Below are 20,354 nucleotides of genomic sequence, written 5' to 3' on the forward strand. Positions count from 1 at the left end.
TATTGGCAGCACACTTGGAAAATGTAACAGATCTACTAAGGAGACTGCCTACACTACGCTTGTCCGTCCCCTTTTAGCATATTGCTGCGGGGTGTGGGATCCTTACCAGATAGGACTGATGGAGAACATCGAAAAAGTTCAAAGAAGGGCAGTACCTTTTGTATTATCGCGAAATATGGGAGAGAGAGTCACAAAAAAGGATTTGGGCTGGACATCATTAAAATAAAGGCGTTTTTCCTTTTGACGGAATCTTCTCACGAAATTCCAATCACCAACATTCTCCTCAGAATGCGAAAATATTTTGTTGACACCGACCTACATAGGGAGAAACGATCACCACGACATGTTGTTGTTGATGTCTCCAGTCCAGAGACTGGTTTGGTGCAGCTCTCCATGCTGCTCCATCCTGTGCAATCTTCTTCATCTCCCAGTACCTACTGCAACCTTCATCCTTCTGAATCTGTTTAGTGTATTGATCTCTTGGTCTCCCTCCACAATTTTTACCCTCCGTGCTGCCCTCCAATACTAAATTGGTGTTCCCTTGATGCCTCAGAACATGTCCTACCAACCCATCCCTTCTTCTAGTCAAGTTGTGCCACAAACTCCTCTTCTCCCCAATTCTATTCAATACCTCCTCATTAGTTATGTTATCTAGCCATCTAATCTTCAGCATCCTTCTGTAGCACCACATTTCGAAAGCATCTATTCTCTTTTTGTCTAAACTATTTATCGTCCACGTTTCACTTCCATACATGGCTACACTCCATACAAATACTTTCAGAAAAGACTTCCTGACACTTAAAACTATATTCGATGTTAACAAATTTCTCTTCTTCAGAAACACTCTCCTTGCCATTGCCAGTCTACATTTTATATCCTCTCTACTTCGACCATCATCAGTTACTTTGCTCCCCAAATAGCAAAACTCATTTACTACTTTAAGCGTCTCATTTCCTAATCTAATTCCCTCAGCATCACCCGACTTAATTCGACTACATGCCATTTTGCACTCGTTGATATTCATCTGATATCCTCCTTTCAAGACACTGACCATTCCGTTCAACTGCTCTTCCAGGTCCTTTGCTATCTCTGACAGAATTACAATGTCATCGGCGAACCTCAAATTTTTTATTTCTTCTCCATGAATTTTAATTCCTACTCCGAATTTTTCTTTTGTTTCCTTTACTGCTTGCTCAATATACAGATTGAATAGCATCGGGGATAGGCTACAACCCTGTCTCACTCCCTTTCCAACCACTGCTTCCCTTTCATGCCCTTCGACTCTTATAACTGCCATCTGGTTTCTGTACAAATTGTAAATAGCCTTTCGCTCCCTGTATTTTACCCCTGCCACCTTCAGAAATTGACAGAGAGTATTCCAGTCAACATTGTCAAAAGCTTTCTCTAAGTCTACAAATGCTAGAAACGTAGGTTTGCCTTTCCTTAATCTATTTTCTATGATACGTCATAGGGTCAGTATTGCCTCACGTGTTCCAACATTTGTACGGAATCCAAACTGATCTTCCCCGAGGTCGGCTTCAACCAATTTTTCCATTCGTCTGTAAAGAATTCGTGTTAGTATTTTGCAGCTGTGGCTTGTTAAACTGATAGTTCGGTAATTTTCACATCTGGTCAACACCTGCTTTCTTTGGGATTGGAATTATTATATTCTACTTGATGTCTGAGGGTATTTCGCCTGTCTCGTACATCTTGCTCACCAGATGGTAGAGTTTTGTCAGGACTGGCTCTCCAAAGGCTGTCAGTAGTTCTAATGGAATGTTGTCTACTCCCCTGGCCTTGTTTCGACTTAAGTCTCTCAGAGCCCTGTCAAACTCTACATGCAGTATCATATCTCCCATTTCATTTTCATCTACATCCTCTTCCATTCCCATAATATTGTCCTCAAGAACATCGCCCTTGTATAGACCCTCTATATACTCCCTCCACCTTTCTGCTTTCCCTTCTTTGCTTAGAACTGGGTTTCCATCTGAGCTCTTGATAATCATGCAAGTGGTTCTCGTTTCTCCAAAGGTCTCTTTAATTTTCCTGTAGGCAGTATCTATCTTACCCCTAGTGATATACACCTCTACATCTTTACGTTTGTCCTCTGGCCATCTCTGCCTAGTCACGATAAAATAAGGGAAATCACAGCTCGTACGGAAAGATATAGGTGTTCCTTCTTTCCGTTCTTTCCGCACGCTATACGCGATTGGAATAATGGCTCTGAGCACTATGGGACTTAATATCTGTGGTCATTAGTCCCCTATTACTTAGAACTACTTTAACCTAACTAACCTAAGGACATCACACACATCCATTCCCGAAGCAGGATTCGAACCTGTGACCGTAGCGGTCGCGCGGTTCCAGACTGAAGCGCCTAGAACGGCTCGGCCACACCGGCCGGCGATTGGAATAATAGAGAACGGTGAAGGTGGTTCGATGAACCCTCTGCCAGGCGCTTACATGTGATTTGCAGAATATAGATGTAGATGTAGATATAGAATAACAAAATGTTCAGAATGGATTGTTAAGAAATTATGTATTCATCTTGTATCATTTAAGACTCGACAGAATTATAGGCATTGGATGCAAGTTGGCACTGATTGAAATCAATGGGAAAAGTTGAAAATTTGTACAAGACCGGGATTTGAACTCGGGTCTCTTGCATACTAAGCACGTGGTCTGACAACTAAGGCATATTTTCTTTATCTCATTTTGTTCGTCATGGCTCGTTGCATTTGTTCGGGGGCGGACACCCCATGACATCCATTCAGGTTCATCGTTGATCCGTTCACACAGTTTTGTATTACAGAGGGCAGTTAATCCTCTGACCGAACACGCTGAGCTACCATGCCTGCCGGCATCCAGACACAGTGGTCATTGCAGCTACGGGGACTACCCTAGCACGACTCCCGTCAAACCCAAATTATCAATTTATCCGCACACTGCTAATGTAGTGCCCCTTGCCCGTTATCCACATTACTCGCGGTATTTCGCCGATTCACGTAAGAGTTCGAGACTAGGGTGCATTGGCATTGCAGAGATCGTAGGCAGTCTCGCCGGAAGTATACAAGGTGTTACAAAAAGGTATGGCTAAATTTTCAGGAAACATTCTTCACACACAAATAAAGAAAAGATGTTATGTGGACATGTGTCCGGAAACGCTTAATTTCCATGTTAGAGCTCATTTTAGTTTCGTCATTCCAACGTGATCAAATTGTAAATTTTCACAATCAACATGTGTGGACTGACGAGAACCCGCACGCAATTGTACAATCACGTCATCAACACAGATTTTCTGTGAACGTTTGGGCAGGCATTGTTGGTGATGTCTTGATTGGGCCCCATGTTCTTCCACCTACGCTCAATGGAGCACGTAATCATGATTTCATACGGTATACTCTACCTGTGCTGCTAGAACATGTGCCTTTACAAGTACGACACAACATGTGGTTCATGCACGATGGAGCTCCTGCACATTTCAGTCGAAGTGTTCATACGCTTCTCAACAACAGATTCGGTGACCGATGTATTGGTAGAGGCGGACCAATTCCATGGCCTCCACGCTCTCCTGACCTCAACCCTCTTGACTTTCATTTATGGGGGCATCTGAAAGCTCTTGTCTACGCAACCCCGGTACCAAATATAGAGACTCTTCGTGCTCGTATTGTGGACGGCTGTGATACAATACGCCATTCTCCAGGGCTACATCAGCGCATCAGGGATTCCATGCGACAGAGGGCGGATGCATGTATCCTCGCTAACGGAGGACATTTTGAACATTTCCTGTAACAAAGTGTTTGAAGTCACGCTCGTACGTTCTGTTGCTGTGTGTTTCCATTCCATGATTAATGTGATTTGAATAGAAGTAATAAAATGAGCTCTAACATGGAAACCAAGCTTTTCCGGACACATGTCCACATAACATATTTTCTTTCTTTGTGTGTGAGGAATGTTTCCTGAAAGTTTGGCCCCACCTTTTTGTAACACCCTGTATATAGATAGGGTGGTCCATTGATCGTGACCTGGCCAAATATCGCACGATATAAGCGTCAAACGAAAAAACTACAAAGAGCGAAACTTGTCTAGCTTGAATGAGGAAACCAGATGGCGTTATGGCTGGCCCGATAAATGGCGCTGCCGTAGGTCAAACTGATATCAACTGCGTTTTTTTAAATAAGAACCCCCATTTTTATTCGTGTAGTACGTAAAGAAATATGGATGTTTTAGTTGGACCACTGTTTTCGCTTTGTGATAGATGGTGCTGCAATAGTCACAAACATATGGCTTACAATTTTAGACGAACAGTTGGTAACAAGTAGGTTTTATAAATTAAAATACAGAACGTAGGTACGTTTGAACATTTTATTTCGGTTGCTCCAATGTGATACATGTACCTTTGTGAACTTATCATTTCTGAGAACGCATGCTGTTACAGCGTGACCACCTGTAAATACCACATTAATGCAATAAATGCTCAAAATGATGTCCGTCAACCTCAATGTATTTGGCAAAACGTGTAACGACATTCCTCTCAACAGCTATTAGTTCGTCTTCCGTAATGTTCGCACATGCATTGACAATGCGCTGACGCATTTGTCAGGCGTTGTCGGTGGATCACAATAGCAAATATCCTTCAACTGTCCCCACAGAAAGAAATCCGGGCACGACAGATCCGGTGAACGTGCGGGCCATGGTGTGGTGCTTCGACGACCAATCTACCTGTTATGAAATATGCTATTCAATACCGCTTCAACCGCACGCGAACTATGTGCCGGACATCCATCACGTTGGAAGTACATCGCCATTCTGTCATGCAGTGAAACATCTTGTAGTAACATCTGGTAGAACATTACGTAGGAAATCAGCATACATTGCAACATTTAGATTGTCATCGATAAAATGGGGGCCAATTATCCTTCCTCCCATAATGCCGCACCATACATTAACCCGCCAAGGTCGCTAATGTTCCACTTGTCGCAGCCATCGTGGATTTTCCGTTGCCCAATAGTGTATATTATGCCGGTTTACGTTACCGCTGTTGGTGAATGACGCTTCGTCGCCAAATAGAACACGTGCAAAAAATCTGTCATCGTCCCGTAATTTCTCTTGTGCCCAGTGGCAGAACTGTACACGACGTTCAGAGTCGTCGGCATGCAATTCCTGGTGCATAGAAATATGGTACGGGTGCAATCGATGTTGATGTAGCAATCACAACACCAACGTTTTTGAGATTCCCGATTCTCATGCAATTTGTCTGCTACTGATGTGCGGATTGGGATTAGCCGCGACAGCAGGTAAAACACCTACTTGGGCATCATCATTTGTTGCAGGTCGTGGTTGACGTTTCACATGTGGCTGAACACTTCCTGTTTCCTTAAATAACGTAACTATCCGGCGAACGGTCCGGACACTTGGTTGACGTCATCCAGTATACCGAGCAGCATACATGGCACACGTCCGTTTGGCATTTTGATCACAATAGCCATACATCAACACGATATCGACCTTTTCCGCAATTGGTAAACGGGCCATTTTAACATGGGTAATGTATCACGAAGCAAAGACCGTGCGCACTGGCGGAATGTTACGTAATACCATGTACTTACACGTTTGTGACTATTACAGCGCCATCTAACACAAAGCGAAAAAAGTGGTCCAACTAAAACGTTCATATGTCTTTACGTACTACACGAGTATGTAATAAAAAATGGGGGTTCCAATTTTTTAAAAACGCAGTTGATATCCGTTTGACCTATGGCAGCGCAATCTAGAGGGCCAACCATAGCGCCATCTGGTGTCCCCCTTCAAGCTAGACAAGTTTCGTTCTTTGCAGTTTTTTCGTTGCATCTTATTTCATGAGATATTTGGCCCGGTTACTATCTGTGGACCACCCTGTATATGTGGCGGCTGTTCTTTCCGACATAGATATATGAGCAACTGCCTGTACCCACGAGACCTGGGTTCGAATTTCGGTCCGGCAAAAGTTTTCAGCTTTCATCACTGTTTTCAATCAATGTCCGGTCGCAACCAATGTCTGTAATTCCTTTGTGTCTCAAATCATAATAGCTGCTGAATCAATCTTTTCGTATATCAGTCTTGAAAATGTCTTTCGCGTATAATGGTATATGTAACACCTATCAACTTATGATTTTAAAAAAGTGTTTCTCAGTTCATATGCGCCAATCTCATCTTTTGATTAGCACAGTACCTCTACAACGGCAAGGAAAGGAATGTTTGGTTCAAATGGCTCTGAGCACTATGGGACTTAACATCTTAGGTCATCAGTCCCCTAGAACTTAGAACTACTTAAACCTATCTAACCTAAGGACATCACACACATTCATGCCCGAGGCAGGATTCGAACCTGCGACCGTAGCAGTCCAGCGGCTCCGGACTGCAGCGCCCAGAACCGCACGGCCACTGCGGCCGGCTAAAGGAATGTTTGTTCAGTTTACTGAACACTAACGTGATACAAGACTATTAGCGAGTGATCTTAAAAGGTTTTTCTTTATTTATGAACTTACGGCTGTCCGTTTTACTCCTTTAAGGCACCATGCATGTAAGGAATAAGACTGACAGCCTAAGGCAGTTAAAATTGTTCCCTCATTCAGACGATCAAATAATATTGTTGAGTGTACTGATCTTTGGAATGTGACTAATGATTTTACTTCAAACAAATGCAAGCTTTAGTCTCAATACTGACATTTTACATAGTGACAATTTATTTAAAAGTATTAGCCGGGATCCAGTGTGAAAACAATAATTCAGTTAATTATTCAAATTACAACATGAAACAAGTTGTACACAACCCAGTTGGTTTCCGAACATTAATAGTACATTAACTCTGCAACGAAACTTAGCGTCTTTGGATGGCTACTAATGACTGATTTAATGCTCAAAGGTGCTCTGAAGCCAATTAACTAGCAAGCACTGAGATGAATATCAAATATTACATTCTACAGTGAAACTTACAAATTCTAGAAGAAAATTTGTGCATTATCGAATGTTGAGGTGACGCATCATTGTTTTTAAGGAAAAGCTCAGAATTCTACCGCTTCTACGGAGTCTCTGATTACCTTACTGACGCAATTCATTATTTTGAATGCAGATTAACAGCCCTGCTTGATATGTGACGAATTACACTCCTGGAAATTGAAATAAGAACACCGTGAATTCATTGTCCCAGGAAGGGGAAACTTTATTGACACATTCCTGGGGTCAGATACATCACATGATCACACTGACAGAACCACAGGCACATAGACACAGGCAACAGAGCATGCACAATGTCGGCACTAGTACAGTGTATATCCACCTTTCGCAGCAATGCAGGCTGCTATTCTCCCATGGAGACGATCCTAGAGATGCTGGATGTAGTCCTGTGGAACGGCTTGCCATGCCATTTCCACCTGGCGCCTCAGTTGGACCAGCGTTCGTGCTGGACGTGCAGACCGCGTGAGACGACGCTTCATCCAGTCCCAAACATGCTCAATGGGGGACAGATCCGGAGATCTTGCTGGCCAGGGTAGTTGACTTACACCTTCTACAGCACGTTGGGTGGCACGGGATACATGCGGACGTGCATTGTCCTGTTGGAACAGCAAGTTCCCTTGCCGGTCTAGGAATGATAGAACGATGGGTTCGATGACGGTTTGGATGTACCGTGCACTATTCAGTGTCCCCTCGACGATCACCAGTGGTGTACGGCCAGTGTAGGAGATCGCTCCCCACACCATGATGCCGGGTGTTGGCCCTGTGTGCCTCGGTCGTATGCAGTCCTGATTGTGGCGCTCACCTGCACGGCGCCAAACACGCATACGACCATCATTGGCACCAAGGCAGAAGCGACTCTCATCGCTGAAGACGACATGTCTCCATTCGTCCCTCCATTCACGCCTGTCGCGACACCACTGGAGGCGGGCTGCACGATGTTGGGGCGTGAGCGGAAGACGGCCTAACGGTGTGCGGGACCGTAGCCCAGCTTCATGGAGACGGTTGCGAATGGTCCTCGCCGATACCCCAGGAGCAACAGTGTCCCTAATTTGCTGGGAAGTGGCGGTGCGGTCCCCTACGGCACTGCGTAGGATCCTACGGTCTTGGCGTGCATCCGTGCGTCGCTGCGGTCCGGTCCCAGGTCGACGGGCACGTGCACCGTCCGCCGACCACTGGCGACAACATCGATGTACTGTGGAGACCTCACGCCCCACGTGTTGAACAATTCGGCGGTACGTCCACCCGGCCTCCCGCATGCCCACTATACGCCCTCGCTCAAAGTCCGTCAACTGCACATACGGTTCACGTCCACGCTGTCGCGGCATGCTACCAGTGTTAAAGACTGCGATGGAGCTCCGTATGTCACGGCAAACTGGCTGACACTGACGGCGGCCGTGCACAAATGCTGCGCAGCTAGCGCCATTCGACGGCCAACACCGCGGTTCCTGGTGTGTCCGCTGTGCCGTGCGTGTGATCATTGCTTGTACAGCCCTCTCGCAGTGTCCGGAGCAAGTACGGTGGGTCTGACACACCGGTGTCAATGTGTTCTTTTTTCCATTTCCAGGAGTGTATTTAACCGATTAGCAGTTAACACGGGCATAGGAATATTACAGAAAATTCATACCTTTCAGTGAACGTACGATATTTAGCGACGTCACACTACTGCTTGAAGAGAGCCTTTCTATGTGTTATTAGCAAGAAGATGAAACCAAATAACGGAAGATTTCGCACAATATTATCTACGAGGGTGGGAACTTTAATAGTGGCAACTATTTATTTACAGCTCGTACAAAATAGATACGTATTTCAAAATTTTACTGACCTTCAAAGTAGTTACCAGCATTATGTATAACCTGTTTCCAGCAATGTGGAAGTCGTGGGATACTCTTAGCAGTGCCAGTTTTGTTGACAGTTCGAGCGGCGAGGTCTATTTTCCGACGAATTTGTAGCAGTTCTGAAGCGAATGCCGTGAAGTGTTTCCTTCAGTTTAGAAAACGAGTTGAACTCACGAGGGCTTAAGTCAGGGAGTTGCAGTAGGTGGTATAGTATTTAGCAGCTCCATCAGTCAAACAAATCAGTAACAGCCAGCACTGTACGTACTTGAGCATTGTCCTGCAAAATGATGGTTAGGTCCAGAAGAGAGTGTCATCACTTCTGTTTCTAAGCTGCTCGTAGGTTCTGTTCCGAAAATTAACAGCATAGAGACAGAAGTGATGACACTTTCTGCAGGACCTGGCCATCATTTTGCAGGACATTGCTCAAGCACGTACAGTGCAGCTGTTACTGATTTGTTTGACTGATGGGGCTGCTAAATGCTATACCACCTACTGCACTCCCCTGACTTAAGCCCTCGTAAGTTCAACTCAATTTCTAAACTGAAGGAAACACTTCACGGCATTCGCTTCAGAACTGCTACAAATTCGTCGGGCAACAGACCCCGCCCTTCTAACTGTCAACACAACTGGCACTGCTAAGAGTAACCTACGACTTCCACATCGCTGGCAACGGGTTATACGCAATGCTGGTGACTACTTTGAAGGTCAGTAACACTTTGAAAGACGTATTTATTTTGTACGAGCTGTAATGAAATTTTTACCACTATTAAAGTTCCAACCCTCTTATATAGCTGTCATACCTATAAAGGACCGTTAGTGGAGAGATACAGACTGCGTTGGCGAAGAATCACCGGAGATAAAAGTGCATGCTTCAGTGAAGACTATACAGAGGAGTACCACACCACGCTTGGTCCATAATACAAAACGGATGGCTTCTGCAAAACAAAAACTTTCCGGGCCATTGCATCTTCGTGAGTGAGGTGCACAGGATATCAATAAAAGAGAAATGGATCTGCAGATATGAAGCCTTTCGGGCCAGAGCGCTGAGGAAAGGCAGTTTCTGCCATCCGCAGCAGTTCTGATTTATCCAGGTGCAGTTTAGTTGTCCACGCACTAGGTCGGCATGGCAACATATGCGAGTACGACACATCACGAGCAGTCATCTGCAGCAGTCTGGGGGCGGCCATCAACAGACCAACCAGCAGGGTGCAGCTGTGGCGAACCAGAGGCAGCAGTCGCACTGACTGTGTCACCAAGATATATTCTCACCCGCAGTCAAAATATTAACAGTGAGTCGTTTTCAGAACGTTAGTAACTTTTGGTTACGTACTCTCACTATTCAAGCGACAAAGAGCGAATATTAGATGTATGGTGTACCGCTGTTGTAGGACTTCATGCAAAATATTTAGACAATTGTTACATGTATATAGTTTAAGGCGTATCGAAATAATCAGCAACCAGTTGCATAATACAAATTTTATTTCTAAATCGGTTTCAGGTCGTACAGAAAAGTATAGCACAAATATGAACAAATAAAATAAGAATATTAAGGTCGAAAAGTTTAAAAATATTAAACATAAAAAGTGGTACATACTTATGACTATCGCATTATTTTCGAGTGTCAACAATACGATTCTTGCAGCGTATTTCTGTAGTCCGAAAAAGTGCAGGAGCAATAAGTAAGAGAATAATGAATCCATTAATACAATAAGAGATCTTAAATGGTTACATGTTGTTTCCAGCGCCTGGTCAAGAATGGTATACAGAAGCCTAACAACAAGTGCAGATATCGTGCCAGAGCTGGAGATAATGAGCTAATGACATGCATATCTGGAAGCTCATCTCAGGGTGGGGGTAAAAAGTACGATAAAATAATGAAACAAAACCGTAGACATCTCTAGTTGTCATAAATCATAAACAAAAATGAAAGTGCACATAAGCAGCATAATAAGTAATATATAAAAACCTAATGATAAATGAAATAAGTTAATACCAACAACAAGTTATGCTGTGAATGGGAAGTACGGGAACTGATCTCCAGACAGCTGTAGTGAGGTCAGTAGCATGCTGCTGGGGAAAGCAGCGAAAGCTAAGTGCGAAGCGCATCAAGGGGCTCGAATCTGTGACTGGAGTAAGTGGATTGACAATCCTCAATGATTAGTTAGTATTACGTATTGTAAAGTGACTAGAGGAGAGGAAGCTTGAGCAGTCTGCTGAGAAATTTCTTGTCGCTCCACCTTGACAGGATTTCGTCAAATGATGCACAATCGCCCAGTCCGTCCTCCTCCTCCATCTCTGGCCGTAAAACGGTAATCCTCCTTCCTTGCTTATGGAACGCTTGTTCGACCTTTTCTTTTGCATGACCAGTCAGTCAGGTAATCTTACGAGCTGGAATTAATAGAAAAGACAGATCTATCAGGAGCAGCGCGTTTCTTCGCTCCTTCGTTCAGTAAGTGTGCGAACGTGGCGCACAAACTCGTCCAATTCTACTGGCAGATGTTACGACAGAGACTGTTTACATCATGTATATGTTAAAACCTAAAATTGCTACTGTGTACCATCCAACCTGAGCAGTCAAATATAACTTGTTCCAACGTAAATCTGCAGATACGAGCAGAACAGTGAAGGCAGAGCCCATCCAGAGGACCACCGACACTACTCCTCCCCATGCCGCACTTTACAAACGGAACAGGAGTGACAGGAAGATGATGTGGTACACGATTCACTCTGTGCCACCCGCTGAGAGGACCCTTAAGACTACAGATATGAATGTAAAATGGTCATGTTGGGAAAAGGGGGAAAGACGCTAGAATCACTTCAACATCGTTGCTGCGTTACCACGTTCAAGTCTACGGGCACGTGTTAGGTAGTGTGTGGGTAGCAAAGCAATTAATGATAAATAATAATCAAAGGACATGTATGTATGTCACATGATAAGTAGGTAATTTTGCGATGGTGGTAATAGTGAATAAAATAAAACTGTAATGAAAGGTGAACTTCAAAATACTCGTATATAGCACGGCTGACAGGGAACTTACTTTCTAGGAAGAATATTATGCCAAATCAGTTAATACCTTTTAACTTGCTGTGACAGAAAATTTTAGGTTGAAGTTAATGAAATGGAAAATACGAGAAAGGAAAGGTATTCTCTGTGAGAGGATGAGATAGAACGAGCTGTCGTCTTCCCACATCCTGCATTATCAGTTCCTAAGGAAAATTCTTAATGCATTTTCGTAGGAGCTTAATTATTGGCTTAATCGTCAGTTTCTTACATTTCTTTTCCCTTTCATAGTTTAATACATTTACGGTTCCGTCTGCCATGCTACAAATAAGTATTTTTGTTGTAGCGTTCAGTACCAGGACTGTATTCCAGGAGCGTTATGAATACGCGGTTCTTTCACCTGCGGAGCACTTCTGGAACTGAGTCAACGTGGTGCGTATGATGGATGGGGTTTAGGTTTCCAGCTCCAATACCGGCGGCCTTTGCCAAAGAACGCGGCATCCTCCAAAGATTCAGGCAATCTCTGTAATGCAGATTCTGGTAGGAAAGATGCAGCAAAAGCTGCCAGAAGGTTCAGTGCGGAGAGGATGGCGAATGGCAGCCGGCGCTCCACTGATCCTGCCTGTAACAGAAAGTACTCAACTTAAAAACTTCAAACGTGCATATAATAATTTTCAAAGAATTTATTATAATATTTCAGTATTCACATTATACATCAAATACTTTTTCTGTGGTGTTCGATTACGCAAGCTACTTCAAGAAACCAATTCGCTATATGTGAAGACTGCGACACTTAACAAATGGTCGGGAACAAAACGAGTTTAATCCACATAATTATACATGAATACTAGGAAATAAAAAATTAAATAGTCTTTAATGTATTTTCATTCATTCAGTAATTTACTTTTGTAACGTGCAGTCTAGATGCACAAATGAGTTGAATTTCACTGTAAGATCAGCAGTTAGAGCATTGTATGGTTGTGTCACACACACTTTATAAATAATTTGTATCTGCAACTACTGATACTTCACAACGATCTACATTACTTCACTGTGATTAAAATTTAAGGTAAGTATGTGTATTATCGTGTGTGTGTGTGTGTGTGTGTGTGTGTGTGTGTGGTAACAGATCAGACTCGCATTAAGGAGGATGCCGGTAAAAAGTCCCTCTTACGGTCGTCGAGTTCACATTTCTGTGAGTTTTCTAAATCGTTTGAGGCAAACGTTGCGTTGATTCCTTTGAAAGGTCGCAGCCGATTTTAGTCTTCACACTTCCCCCATCCGAGCTTGTGGGACGCGAAATCTAAATCTTCCAGTTTCTTCCCTTTGTACACTACTTTTAATTTCCAAGCGCACAGTGAAAATTTATTCGGATAAATCACTGACGACGTGTTCGCTATGGTCTAACGTCTAATTTCAAGTGTACTTACGACTCAATACAGAACCATGTCACCTTGTCACAGTTCAAATCTGCGTAGATATATGAGATAAGGATGGTTCTGTCTTTATGAAGAGAGTAAAGTCCTTTTCGATTCACCCTGTACTGCAACCCCAAAGTTCTACCTTCCTCCAAATAATGACTCCAATGCTAACATTTCACGAAGGTGGCAAAATTCAGGGGGTAATGATCTGCACATTACAGGTGGCGGCAGCATCGGGTACACACGGTATGAAAGATCAGTGCATTGGCGGAGTTGTCATTTGTACTCAAGTGATTCATTTGAAAAGGTTTCCGACGAGGTTATGGCCACACGATGGGAATTAACAGACTGAACGCGGAATGGTAGTTGGAGCTACACGCATAGGACATTCCATTTCAGAAATCGTTAGTGAATGCAATATTCCGAGATTCACAGTGTCAAGAGTGTGCAGAGAGTACCCAGTTTCGGTCGTTATATCTCACCACGGACCACGCAACGGTCGACGGCCTTCATTTAACGAACGAGAGAAGCGGCGTTTGCGTATAGTTGTCAGTGCTAACAGACAACCTACACTGCATGAAATACAGCAGAAATCAGTGTGGTAGATACGATGAACGTATCCGTTACGACAGTGTGGCGAAATCTGGCGTTAATGGGCTATAGCAGCATACAACCGAAGCGAATGCCGTTGCTAATAGCACGACATCCCCTGCAGCCCCTTTCCTGGGCTCTTGACCATTTCAAATGGTCAAATGGCTCTAAGCACTATGGGACTCAACATCTGAGGTCATCAGTCCCCTAGAATTTAGAACTACTTAAACCTAACTAACCTAAGGACATCACACACATCCATGCCCGAGACAGGATTCGAACCTGCGACCGAAGCAGTCGCGCGTTTCCTGACTGAAGTGCCTAGAACCGCTCGGCCACCACGGCCGGCAGATATGCCACTTTTAGTTTATTTGTATGGTGTCATCTGCTGTACTTTGTCTAGGTACCTTTCGCAGAACCGGGTTTGTGGTTTTACTTGCCTACATATTGGACAATCATCGGCAACAATTAATCGAGCCTTAACAGACAATATCTTATAGTCTGTTGATGAGCTACCAACCCGCCAGTTGTACAATGTGTAACGGGTATAAGTGCTGACATTTTTTATATGTGATACCTTAGTTTGAACACACATCAGTGTGTTGGCTGTGTTTTGTCTTTCTCTGCATCGAATAGTCTTCCGAAAAGCAGGTCACTAACTTAATAACCTAATATTTCCTGTACGGTCGTACTGCACCACTAAGCAGAATACACCTGTCAGTGCAGATTAACTGTTTTCCGTCTACACGTCCATTCTTCAACATCTGACCTGCTGCTCAGTGGAAAGTAAGCATGAATGGTTTGCGCTTGCCAGATGTGCTCGGAGGTTCTAACCAAACTAAGAACATACGACTTGTAATGGCTATAATTATTAGTCTGCGAACGACGTAAAATTTACGTCGTAAATACTGATCTAGCCTTGTTCAGTACTCCGTCCTCGGTCATCATTAGGAATATCTATACTTATACTCGTTACACCCAATGTATTGACAGTGAAGATTCTGCTCTAACCAACCATACTCGCGAGCACACACAGGCTGGTATAACGGCTGGAAAGTCAGAAATCCATCAGGATTAAGTCAGGTATCATGAAAGAAATAGAGGCAATGAAAAACAACATGGCTGAAATTAACACCAGGACGTACTCTGAACCCTTGGCATGTGCGATGAATACGTTGAGATATACTAGACGAGAAAGAAGAGAGTACAGAATCGACCAACCCAAATGGCAGAGGAAAAAATACAAATATGATACCTAATAACGAGAATGAGATCATATTGTTAGGCATGACAAACGTCATTCCAGGAGAAACGATACAACCATCAGACAGCGCACGGAAGGAAATAAATTTCATCAACGACAATAACTAAATTAGTGGCTGAAGGCACGTTATGGATGTAGATAAAAACTACAGTGATTTGAACTCTAAAAACTATCTCTTAGATCAGTATGTAAGATCGGAGAACTACCCGGCAGTCCTTTGTACAGAATACGTACATGAAAAATAAACACCATTCATGCATTCAACGACATAAGTATCTAATGAGGAGAAAGAATAAAACGAGCCATGTACGACTTAATAAAGAAGGTTGCCAGGAAACATGTCTGCTGTAGATGAGTGACAAGACGAAATAAGCAAAATAATAAAGGGAAAAACAGGACTATGTCCCTGAGAAAATAAATACGCAATAGGGGACGACGACGATTAAAGTAACAGACACTCAGAACCGGCCGTGACAAAATAAACAACAATGACACCTGAAGTTCATTTTTCTCTTAGAGGTGGGTCAAACATGGTAATTTTGTGCTACTTAATTGGATTCGTGAGCTGTCAACTTTATTGTTCGATAATTTTCGCATTCAGGTACACTTACCATCTTAGGGACGGTATTTATTTATTTATTTATTTATTTATTTATTTATTGTTCCGTGGGACCAAATTAAGGAGAAATCTCCATGGTCATGGAACGAGTCAATACATGAAATTATAACACGATATTAGAAACAGATAAAATGAAATATAGAAAAAAAAACATATTCAGGTGACAAGTCATAAGTTTAAATGAAGACAATCAGCAATGTAACACTGGAATTTGCTTAATTTTTTAGCTCTTCCAGGAGCTCCTCGACAGAATAGAAGGAGTGAGCCATGAGGAAACTCTTCAGTTTAGACTTAAAAGAGTTTGGGCTACTGCTAAGATTTTTGAGTTCTTGTGGTAGCTTATTGAAAATGGATGCAGCAGAATACTGCACTCCTTTCTGCACAAGAGTCAAGGAACTGCATTCTACATGCAGATTTGATTTCTGCCTAGTATTAACTGAGTGAAAGCTGCTAACTCTTGGGAATAGGCTAGTATTGCTAACAACAAACGACATTAAAGAAAATATATACTGTGAGGGCAATGTCAGAATTCCCAGATTTTTGAATAGGGGTCGACAAGAGGTTCTCGAACTTACACCACATATAGCTCGAACAGCCCGTTTTTGAGCCAAAAACACCCTTTTTGAATCAGAAGAATTACCCCAAAAAATAATACCATACGACATAAGCGTATGAAAATATGCGAAGTAGACTACTTTTCGTGTTGAAGTGTCACTTATTTCAGATACTGTTCTAATGGTAAATAAAGCAGCATTTAGTTTCTGAACAAGATCCTGAACATGGGCTTTCCACAACAGCTTACTATCTATCCGTACGCCTAGGAACTTGAACTGTTCCGTCTCGCTTATAACATGCCCATTCTGTCTGATTAAAATGTCAGTTCTTGTTGAATTGTGAGTTAGAAACTGTAAAAACTGAGTCTTACTGTGATTTAGCATCAAATTATTTTCCACAAGCCACGAACTTATTTCATGAACTAAATTATTTGTTACTGTTTCAATATTACACACAAGATCCTTCACTATCAAGCTGTTGTCATCAGAAAACAGAAATATTTTTGAATCACCTGTAATACTAGAAGGCATATCATTTATATAAATAAGAAACAGCAGTGGCCCCAGCACCGACCCTTGGGGAACGCCCCACTTAACAGTGCCCCATTGGGACTGAACATCACTACCACTCTCAATATTGCGGAGAATTACCCTCTGCTTTCTGTTCTTAAAGTAAGAGGCGAACCAATTGTAAGCTACTCCCCTTACTCCATAATGGTCCAACTTCTGCAGTAATATTTTGTGGTCAACACAGTCAAAAGCCTTCGTTAAATCAAAGAAAACACCTAGCGTTCGCAACCTTTTATTTAATCCGTCGAAAACCTCACAGAGAAAAGAGAATATAGCATTTTCAGTTGTTAAACCATTTCTAAAACCAAACTGAACATTTGACAGCAAATTATGTGAATTTAAATGCTCCAGTAACCTTGTATATACAACCTTCTCGATAACTTTAGCAAACACCGATGGCATAGAAATAGGTCTAAAATTGTCAACATTATCAATGTCTCCCTTTTTATAAAGTGGCTTCACTACCGAGTATTTTAATCGATCAGGAAACCGACCACTCCTAAAGGAAAAGTTACAGATATGGCTAAGTACTGGGCTAACATACATAGAACAATACTTCAGTATTCTGCTAGATACCCCGTCATATCCATGAGAGTTCTTGGTCTTTAGTGATTTAATTATTAACTCAATCTCCCTCTTGTCAGTATCATGGAGGAGCATTTCAGGTAACAGTCTCGGAACACTTTTTTCTAAGAGCGCTATATGATTCCCTGTTGGAATTAGGTTTCTATTTAGTTCACCTGCTATATTCAGAAAGTGATTATTAAATACTGTACATATATGCGACTTATCAGTAACACGGACATTCCCACTACGCACTGATTCTATATCCTCGACCTGTCTCTGCAGACCAGCAACTTCCTTTACGACTGACCATATGGTTTTAATTTTAACCTGAGACTTAGCTATTCTATCTGCATACCACATACTTTTTGCCTGGCCTGAATGATGGCCTTCCAAAAAACCGATGATTCTAGATTCTCCACATTAATTGTTTGAAGGCCACTTCCTCTGGTGCTTTTAAAAATAATGAGAAAATAACAGTTATACCTTTTGACGAGGCTCATCGCAAGTTCTTGACAGCTCTGTCAAAATCTGACGTGAGTACCATGTTCTCTCTGGTCTTCAAATCGACATCCATTTTTTTTTGTTTATCACTTTGTTTTGACGATCCTCCTCCTCAGAGAGGCATTCAATGTTTTCTCCCTATTCGTTCTCTCGTATGCGTTCAGCGTTGGACAATTTTCGATTTTAGAAATGCTGCATCCGTCCTTCCGACAACCAATATATTTCGGTTTCTTCACTTTTTTCCTGCATCCATTTCAACGTAGCTTCCTTGAACATCTCATTAACTTCTTTTCTAAGTGACTTGTAATCCTGTAGTACTTTCTTTCTTGAGGTAATTTAGTTTTCCTTTCTTTCTTTCGTCAGTCAATTTAAGTAAGCTTATACATTATGTTACCCATAATTTATTCGCAGTTAGAGATGTCCATTGGTCCTCAACTGAAGTATGCTCCTACTGTACTACTATTCGTTCCGGTATCTGCAGCCTCAGCCCCAGAGAACGTCGAACGCACATCATTCCTCAGTACTTCAACATTTCACTTTCCTGTGCGAGCATTATTCCTAAGGTTATCTTAAACTTGACCTTGAACGTCATTAGCATATTTTGATCACAGTCTGTTTCTGCTAGTGGTATGACGTAACCGCAGTAAGGGATTTCGAAATCACGATCTCATTATAATCCATGTAATTCAGTTTATATCTCTCTGTGTCTTGTAGCGTTCCTCAAGTATACCACCTCCTCTTCTGATTTTCGAGATGTGGATTTGCTGTTGCTAGCTGAAATTTCTGTCAGAGGTAAAGCAGTCTTACTCACCACTCATTCCTATTAACGAGCTCATATAGTCCCATAGTTCCATCCTCTATTCCATCCCCTACTGTAGCGTACCAGTCACTCACGATGAATAAATCTGCAGCTCCTCTTCTGACTTCCCCGTTCAGTTTCCTCTCTCGCGCCATATTTACTTGCAAAGTTGGGATGCACACATAACATACGGTTTTTAACAGTGATTTGCTTTCCATTCCACTCGCCTAGCTGTTCACACTAACTCACACCATTCTATTCATAATGAATGCGAGTCCCTTCCCGTTATAAAATATTCTGCGGTTTTTGATACTTTCTTACAGTCTTCCGAACAAACATCTTCTTTTTTTCCACTTACTTTCACCGCTTCCTCGTAATCAATACTCAACCTTTGCTTTTCGCCTATCAGTTCTTCCAGCTCCCCTAACACATTTAGAATTCAGACATTGCAATTTCAGACAACGATTTTTCACTATTTTTCTCGCAGTCACTATCCCCTTTGCAGCCCCTTCACAGATATTCGAATGGTAATCTAGAATCTATTGGTAGTGAAGATATCATCATCAGGACACTTTTTTCAATTGTAACCACATTTTGTGTGAATGCAGATTGTGTGGCTTTAGTGCTGTGGTTTGCACTGGCTTCTACATCCCCGTAAATTTAATCACTGCTGATTCTTTTGCCTTTAGTGGCAGTTTATCACCAGTAGGGCAAGAGCGTAACCTAATCCTTTATCCGTTCTTCCACCCTCCGCTGGCGGAATGAGGATAGCTCCTACACCGAATGCCATAGCTGATTCTAAATATAAACAGTGACTAGTATCAAATCCAGCACCCACCACTTTTGAATTAATAGTGAAAGACGCTAGCTGTAGAACACATTCAATGTTAACACGCATGCAGAATATTTGTTTGTATTATTGACGTAATCCGGAATCTTGTTAGAGGATTATATTCTTCATGCCGTTAAGAAAATTCTAATGCTTGTGCCTGTTCAAGTACCTGGAAAACAATGTGTGGCGTAAGTGATAGAAAGATGGCGGCTACCGTCCACTCGACAGAAGCTGTGATCTGCCGCAGACACGTGGGATGCACTTCTAGGCTCTGCAGGTTGGATATAGCACCACTAGCCGTGGTGCAGAACTGCATTATGATGGTCATCATGGTGATGGAGGTGCCGGATGCATCTGCTATAAACAAAATACGTACAGGTTACAACAACTTCGTGGTGTCCTGCCATCTAAGCAAATAAAGAAAACATACTTTTAAAAGAATACATCAGGAATATCTTTGATCCCTCGCCGTTCACAATAGCTTCCTTTTGTCATTTTAGCTGCTTCACGAAATGGCGGCGAATTGAGGACATACTAAAAGATGTGGCAGCCAATCTGGCAATTTTGAAAGTGATATCATGAGTAAATCGTTAGACTTATTTACTTGAAATAAACAAGAACACACAATGAACATAAAAGGTTTTGATTTACAAACTGAACAAACTACAAGCAGTCTTCATTTTCCGAACATAACGTGTTTCAGATGCCCACCATCGTTCCAAATGCACTCGGCATGTCATCTGCTGACATCGCTCCCAACACCTGTTCTGCGGCACGACTTTATTTCGTTGGATTTTTTTCCTG

At 42.4% G+C, this 20,354-nt stretch overlaps 1 protein-coding gene across 1 annotated transcript in view; it reads right to left on the reverse strand.

Moving 5' to 3' along the window:
* Window positions 1–9,823: 9,823 nt before the first annotated feature.
* Window positions 9,824–20,354, reverse strand: part of LOC126252451 (solute carrier family 22 member 7-like) — a 105,863-nt gene continuing 95,332 nt past the window's right edge. The window contains exons 6-7 of the mRNA XM_049953345.1: window positions 12,306–12,454; window positions 9,824–10,043 (exon numbers count right to left, since the gene is read on the reverse strand). Coding sequence (XP_049809302.1) covers window positions 9,824–10,043; window positions 12,306–12,454 — 369 coding nt within the window. The remainder of the gene's footprint in view (window positions 10,044–12,305; window positions 12,455–20,354) is intronic.

This window comes from Schistocerca nitens, chromosome 4 (genome assembly GCF_023898315.1).
Source record: "Schistocerca nitens isolate TAMUIC-IGC-003100 chromosome 4, iqSchNite1.1, whole genome shotgun sequence".
Lineage (NCBI taxonomy): Eukaryota > Metazoa > Arthropoda > Insecta > Orthoptera > Acrididae > Schistocerca > Schistocerca nitens.